This window comes from Poeciliopsis prolifica, unplaced genomic scaffold (genome assembly GCF_027474105.1).
Source record: "Poeciliopsis prolifica strain line A6 unplaced genomic scaffold, Auburn_PproV2 SCAFFOLD008, whole genome shotgun sequence".
Lineage (NCBI taxonomy): Eukaryota > Metazoa > Chordata > Actinopteri > Cyprinodontiformes > Poeciliidae > Poeciliopsis > Poeciliopsis prolifica.
The window spans coordinates 2,270,331-2,278,091 of NW_026562383.1; the positions used below are offsets into that span (position 1 = coordinate 2,270,331).

Genomic DNA, 7,761 nt, shown 5'->3' on the forward strand with positions numbered 1-7,761 from the left:
GTTATCCATGTTTAAACTGAATACCTGTAGAAGTTAGTACAGAAACAATGAACAATTTTTAATTTAACTCCATGTCTATATATTCAAAAACTACATTTATTGTTAAATTATTTTTTTTAAATATGAGCTCAATGAAGATGTTTTTAGTTTTTAATCTGTTATTCAATCATCAGATTGGTGCAAAGTGATCTTATTCAAATAAAAAAAACAACCTTAAATGTGGGCTGCGAATGCTAGCATTGGCATTAGCATCGGTGCTGCTAATGTTTTCCATTGAGATGCTATTTGAGGCTTGAATAGCTTTGCTGATATGCTAACTCCTTTTAGCACAACTTGAAGACAACAGTATTGTTTTCCAGCGTCCCATCCTATTGTCTTTTTTTTTAAGCAAATATTAACCCTCAGTGGACCAAGACAAACTTCTTCATTATCCATCGCTTGTGAGTCAGATTTACGGGTGCACCAGAAACGGCTGAACATAAATGTTCCTGTTAAAATTTGTGTAATTATTTAACCAAATTAACGTGTTAAAATGCCCAACCCTAAAAATTCAAATTTATTTCACTGTGAAGTCTTCTGTTTCATCTGCTCTGCAGTAAATAAAAATTCCAATATTTCGTTGAACATGAGTAGAAAGGCAGAAATTATTGTAGGTCTAAAATAAAAACAATTTATGGTTTTTGCCTTAAAAATGTGTGCTATTGCCTAACATTTTAGGATGAATATTTTCTGTTTTGCTTGTCTTTTTCCACCAACAAAAATAAGAATGGTCCTAAAAAAAAACAAGGTTAGTCAACAGAAATAACCAAAAAAATATTTTCATCTTTTACTACATAATTTGAGAATGAAAGAAAAAGCATTTGTTCTTAACATTTCATCATTAAAGATCTCATCCTAACATTTGCTCAATAATTCTCCCAAGAAACCCCAAACGTGTCGTAAAATCGTTCAGGTTAACCTCAGTGAGAGCTTTGCTCAGTAATAAAAGAGATTCCTAAACTTCCTTGACTCTTGTCCACACAGTGAGAATCCCACTGAGTCCGGCAGCAGCACAAAGCAAATGTGTTTCCTGATGGAGAAGACGGACGATGCCTCTGTCATTTCATGGCTCCCCTGCTCACACATTTAAGTTGGACTTTATCGCCAATCTTTCTTCTCATGCTCTGCCCTGAAACATGAATGCGTCTTGTGTGCGAAGCTGTACTGCTTCTCTGTTCAAACCTTTCCAAGTTTGTGAGTGTGAAAGAAACACATTCGATTGTGCTCCATTAAATGATCTCACTGGTGTAGTCAGCCATCCTTCCTTCATTTTGCCTTCAGTCAGTCAGTATTTTCCTTCTTTAAAACGTGCTGTATTCGTTTTAGATTATCAAACAAATTGTCAAAGATAACCTGACTAAATGCAAAAAGTTGTTTTCTCAGCAGTCCTTTAAAATCACATAGAGAAATTTGTAAACCACTCTTTCTTGCAGATTTCTTGATCAGTGGTTTATTAGATTCAAATTAGATCCTACCTATTAACAAATAACGTGCGCTTAGTCCTTTTATCAGTGTTGTAGTGTGGCCGCCATCCAGCAGAGGTCGCCGCTGGTCGTCCTAAAGTGGAGCCAGTTGATAAAGAAACAAAGATGGCGGGGCCTTCCCAGAACCGGGAAGAGAAACGGTCCCAACAGAGTCTGCATTTCATGCATTTCTGTTTTGAAATATAGAAACTCGACAATCTCCTTTCTAGCCCTGTCACAATAAACGATAAGCCAATTTATCGCATCATATATTAAAATGACCTCTATAATTTCCATTTGCATGATTTATTGTTTTTTTCTTCAGACTGACGTTTTGATCTCAACCAACCCTTTTTATAGAAGAGCAGCTTTTCATCTTTTATTAAAGTTCCTGTTTTGCTATATTTTCATAATATATCTAAGATTACTGTGAGAAAACAACAATTTCCATATTTTTAGTCAGTATTTAATACGGCTGATATTAAATGATTTCAAAATTGTTTAATTTCAGCATATTATGAGAACTGTAGCCTGTTACTTTATGGAAAAATGGTGAACCCTGCCTGCTAGGATACTGCATGTGGTATTTAGTAATGTTATCTTTGACATAAAAATATATTGGATGATGTGAAACATCTCAGTGTGACAAAAAATGAAACCTAAAAGCTTATTTTCCCAACAATGTAAATTGTGTTTTTTTTCTTTTAAGATGTTTTTAATTAATTTTTTTTTTTTACTTTTCAGCTCAACACAAACCCCATATCATCATCAGTTTACTGCATATTTATTAGATAGCAAAAATATAGTCATTTGACCTCATAAAACCACACACAAACAATTAAGTGCAAGCAGTAAAGGAATAATAATGTACATGCAATTTGTTTTTCCACACCACTTCTGCTGTGAGTCTTAAAGAAAAGATACTGAAGTCGTACAGTAAATGTCAGGGTCTCCACATGAGTGACAGGAGAAAATATGCAAATATTCAAAAGCAGCAATGCCTGAAATTCAGTCACAGTTAACGTTATTGGCAAGAAACAAGGAAAATGACACAAGTCAAGTTTTCCATTGGCTACACCCTCTGATAGGAACACCATTCCTGTTTTTAAGGCAATCTTAGCGCAGCAGCGATGCTTTGAACTGTCTCGTTTGAACTGTCTCGTCTCTGTGAGGCGACACACACTGATGTGAGCTAACAGACAGCTCAATAGTGTAATGAGCCAGAATCACTTCATAAACTTATTCTATTCTAATTTTTTCAGAGAAATGGCAAGAATCAGTGTTTATACAGGAAACGTTGTACACTTTTAGTGAGATCTAGCAGGCTCATATGTTGCGTCTTTATCTGCCTTCAGAGGCAGATAAATAAGCTGCGTGTGATGACAACTTAGCTTTTCTTTTATGCTATATCTCCTTAGAAACATCCCCTTATTTTTACTATCTTATTCACAGCGACTGCGCTCTGCTGTTGGATGATTGAAGCAGAATTAGAGAAAACTCCCCAAGTGTGTGCAGGGGTGTACCGGCGGGTCGCCACTAGGTCCTCTTCAGGCAGAGCGGATTCATCCTCCAGCAGTGACAGATGGTGTTAAAGAGCCGGCAGCGGCAGGAGGCGCACGGGTCGCAGCAAGGCAAGTGTGAGGAGCAGTTCTCCATCAGGCGGCCGCAGCGCCGCGCCGGGGTCAGGATGTGGGACTTGTGTCTCTGAAACGGCAGTGAAGGCGACAACATGGCATGTTGGAATAGAGACTGGACCTCAGATCAATAACAATAAACCAGGGAGAAAGTCTGGAGTCGACTCAGCTGTATGTTGGGACGGGTGTGTGAAAGATAAGCATGTAGCAGTAAGAAATTGATCAATTAATCACGTGATCAATAAAGATGAGCTCAATAATTTCCATTTTGGTGATTAATATTTTTGAAGGGCAGTTATGCTTCTGGTTGTAAGAGGATTTTGTTTCATTATTTTTTATTGTTTTATTTTGTCTCCCGGTTCAAATGTGAAGTGTTTTTTGGAAAAATTCAAGTTTATTGGTGTTCTGGAGGCGAAATGGCATTATCACCCCATTCTCAATATTATCACCTTCCTAAAATGTATCACTTTTGGAAAAAAAACCAATCTTTTTGGCAAAAGTGATTTTTTTGGAATGTTTTAGAAAAGAGAACATAAAACTTATGCCATTATTTTAGAAATGTGACAATATATTATAATATTATCGCCTGTCGTAATAATTAGTGGGACGATTTATCGTCCAACATAATTATTTACGGTGACAGGATTAGTGGAAGGATTTACAGGTCATTGATAGGAGTTGGTCAATAAGGGAACTTTATTTCTTGTTCAGTGAGAAAAAGCAAAACCTTTGTTAGACAACAAGAAGGCGTACAGTATTCACTGTGCCGTGTTGGCAGTAAATACTGTCAGCGTAGTATTTATATGCCCCAAGAAAATTGCTTTAATCAAAAAAGAGTAAAAACTTACAATGTGACTCTGCTCTGCTGGAGAAATCTTATGCCTCGCAAATAGTCGTCTTGCTTTAGTTTGTCCCCAAACTAGGAAGAGAGATAACACATGAAAAAAGGTTTATAGACAAGAGACATTTTTTTCTTTACTTTTAAGCATCATTTCAATTCTAGAATTAAAAGAAATGACACTCGATTGGACATCCTATGGATCTGTCTTTAGAGAAGCACCGAGCCAATATATGTATTGTATTCAATAATATTGATATGTTGTTTTATAGTCGATCTATCCAGCTTTCACTGCTTTATTCACTGAAAAAAATCCAACCAGATCTCAAGTCAGTTCTTATCTTCCCACTTTTTTAAGTCTCAGAATATAAAACCATTTTAATTTCAGAAATTAGAAAATGTATTTTGTCCCTTTTTTAAACTCTGGACAGCAGTAAACAAAGTACAAATATTGTTCTCCAAAATAATCCCGGGACTTTGGTTTTCCAAAGTTTATCTGATCATTACCTTGTAGATTATTTAAGTGCAGCAGGTTTTATCCTATATTTCCCAGTGTTCTTCATTGTTACCTTTATACAAAGTTTATTCCTTGGTGCTCAGTTTCCTAGTTTATTCTCCCGTTCTGTTCTTTGTCATTGGTTCTCACCGTCTTTCGCTGAAGAAGGGTTTTCTTTTATGGTTTCATAATTACAGACCTCCGCTTCACCTCCTGCCTTCGGTTTTGCCTACATTCGTATCCGACTTGAAACCAACCATGACAGATGCATACCAAACTGTCTTTTTTTTATTTTTTATTTACTGTTACGCCCGTGACATTAGCCTTTCATAACAGAAGGAGAATAATGACAGAGAACAAAAACAACCCCCCGGGCCAAGTTGCACCTAATCATCTGGAAGAACAGGGTTTAATTTAGACTGGCCTATCACCAACGAGCAGGGCGCCGAGGGGTCAGCGAATTGCCAGATAATTGGTGGGTGAGAGCAACAGAGAACTTGGCATGTTACATCTGTTTTGAGCGATGGAATTTATAGCTAAAGTAGATGAACATTTATCTCAGAGGCAGCCAAAAAACACTCTCCATTAATGAGTTGAAGATGTGAAAATCGGTGCAAGTGGAGTCCTCTGGGGAGAACAACTACTCAGTCATTAGGCAGGACTTCTTCTGCTTAAGAATATGCTCCTTTGATCTCCAGAGGAAAATATGTTAGCAGATGTTTTGGTTAGCATCTCCTAAAGAGAGTTGTCAAGGCTTAATTTAATTATACTTTGAGCATGAGAGGTTGGATGGTATCCACAGACTAATGGCGAAGTATTGTTAAAATATGAACAGAAACACTGTGCTGCTTCGGCGCAAATCAACGTAGTCATCCTCACAATGCTTTGATACTTTCAACATTGAAAGTATTCAAACCCCTTGAGCTTTCTCACACTGTTAGCACTGCAAAAATCAGAATATCCATTTGGGATTTTATTGGACAGGCAAACACAAAGCAGTGCAGAATAGTGAGATGGAAGGAAATGATACATGGATTTCAGAATTAATTAGCATATGAAACTGTGAAAGGTGTTGTGCATTGACATTCACCCCCCTTTACTCCGATACCCTTAATGTCCTTCCAAAGTCACTGGATTAGTAAATAGGCTTCACCTGTGTGAAATTCAGTCTCAGTGAATCTGTGGGATATTGGTCTGGACTGTGGAACATTAATAACACAGTAAGAGATGTGATCAGATAAAGTTGTGGAAAAGTTTTGTGAACAGCATTGTGTGCATGGGTGATATATACGATTTAACACCCACACTTTTCAGACTGAGTTAATATCTTTGTTCGCCTGGGCTACATTTGGACAAAACAAAATGCAGTTTTTAAGCAACATTTCTGGGACAATGATCGAAGCAGATGCTCAGAGTGCCGGACTTGGTGCTGAATACATTACCATTCAAAGTATGAAAAATATTATCCTGTTTTACTCACTTTTATAGCAAAAAAGCAAACAACAATAATTTCTTAACATTCATAAATGTCTTATTTTCAACCGTTTCAAATAGTCACATATATATATATATATATATATATATATATATATATATATATATATATATATATATATATATATATATATATATATAAATTAAAGAGCAAAACTGACTGATATATATAATGATATATATTGAAAAAGAAAAATGTAGTATTTTACATGTGTTTCAGTCCAAAATTAAAAAGTTACATTATGTGGGGGTGATGTGTTTTTTTAATTAAATGGAGAGAAAAAAAGTCTTCAGAATAATTTCTTAAGTGTTGGAAACCATGGTTTTTATAACCCAAGTCATAGAGTTCAAAGGCAATGCAACCAAAGAATAACCTACATAAACTTTTGATTTTAAAGACATAAACCTGACACGTTTCTCTCATCACTGCAGCAAATAGAAATAGTTTTTCAGAAACTCTCAATGACCAGAAACTATACGTTTGGTGTGATTTAAGTATAGACATTAAAATAAACATGTCTTTTAATTTCCTGCAAACCTTTTGCTTCAATGGTGTACCTCAGCATTATTGAACCAATTAAAATGACTTAATATTTTATTTATAAACTAATATTGCTCTTTCATACGCATTTATTTAGCTAAAAGTAACATAGCAGTTTCAAAAAGTGACTAAAGTACATGTACAATTTTTTCAGATACCAGTCTGACTGATAAAACCCAGAATGCCTCATGCTCGAACAGGAGAGCTTTTAACTGCTCGTCATTAACCAGATGTTGTCTATTAAGCCACATAAAGAGAGAAATGAGCTAATTTCTCAGACTTTCCTAAGTTTTCCAGATGTGAGGTGGAAGCATATATTGTCAGTCGGACTATATAAGCGCCTGGCTTTTTGCGGGATTTATCCATCATTTCCACGGACCGCGCGTCCCTCAGGCGAACAATTATTACGGATAATAAAAAGCAGAAAGAAAGCCGGCTGCAATGTGTTTGCTGAACGTCCGTACCTGTGACGTTCTCGGTCTTCCTCGCGTCTTTTTTCGTGTCCTCTGCCCACGAGAGCGGAACGGAGAGCAGCAGCAAGCACAACAAGTGTCTGGCGGCGGTCCTCCTCATGGTGCTGAACCTGTTGAAGATGGCAGAGTCACAAAATGCGTCTCTGGGTGTCGGCGGCTGATGGGGGAAAATAAAAGCGTCGGTTCGCCTACTTTTTGTCTTCTTTTTTCCCCCTCTCTCTTTCTCTTTTCTTCGGTTTTGAAGGCTCGGCTCTGCGTGCGACTCCGGCGACGTCTCGAGCTTCTGCCGAGGCCGAGCGCGAGCGACGAACAGGCGGAGCGCCGCCGCGCGCCGCACCGCGCCGCACCGCGCCGCGCGCGCCGTAACGGTCTCGAGACGCGGCGGGACGCGACGCTGTGGGCGCCCCGCCATGTTTAACACGAACATCCTATTAACATTATATCACTGAGGTAGCTTGTAAAACAGGTGAGTTTTGTTTTTTATTTGACCAATTCGTCATGGAGGTACTGCTACCTCTAAAATAAATGAATGCAGTGCAAATATGCGGTATTTCTTTTCATTTATCTCAAAAAGTGAAACTGGTGTGTCGTAAAAGATCATAACGCATAAGGTGACATATCCCAACCCTTTATTTCTTGTCATTTTTCTAACGATCGTGGGCTTTCAGACAATGGAAACCCGAATTTTAGCACCTCTGACATTTTGAATGCCATGAAAATGTCAGAATCAGCTCCTAATCATTCTTTTTTTTCATTCATTTATTTTATTTTGGTAAACTGTCC

The 7,761-nt window shown here is 37.5% G+C and overlaps 1 protein-coding gene across 1 annotated transcript; it reads right to left on the reverse strand.

Moving 5' to 3' along the window:
- Positions 1–2,656: 2,656 nt before the first annotated feature.
- On the reverse strand, positions 2,657–7,263 carry asip2b (agouti signaling protein, nonagouti homolog (mouse) 2b). Its single transcript, XM_055033379.1, has 4 exons — positions 7,171–7,263; positions 6,970–7,088; positions 3,985–4,055; positions 2,657–3,206 (listed from the first exon to the last, which is right to left on the reverse strand). The coding sequence occupies exons 2-4, from the start codon at positions 7,076–7,078 to the stop codon at positions 3,039–3,041; spliced, it is 348 nt and encodes a 115-aa protein (XP_054889354.1). The 5' UTR covers positions 7,079–7,088; positions 7,171–7,263; the 3' UTR covers positions 2,657–3,038.
- Positions 7,264–7,761: the final 498 nt, after the last annotated feature.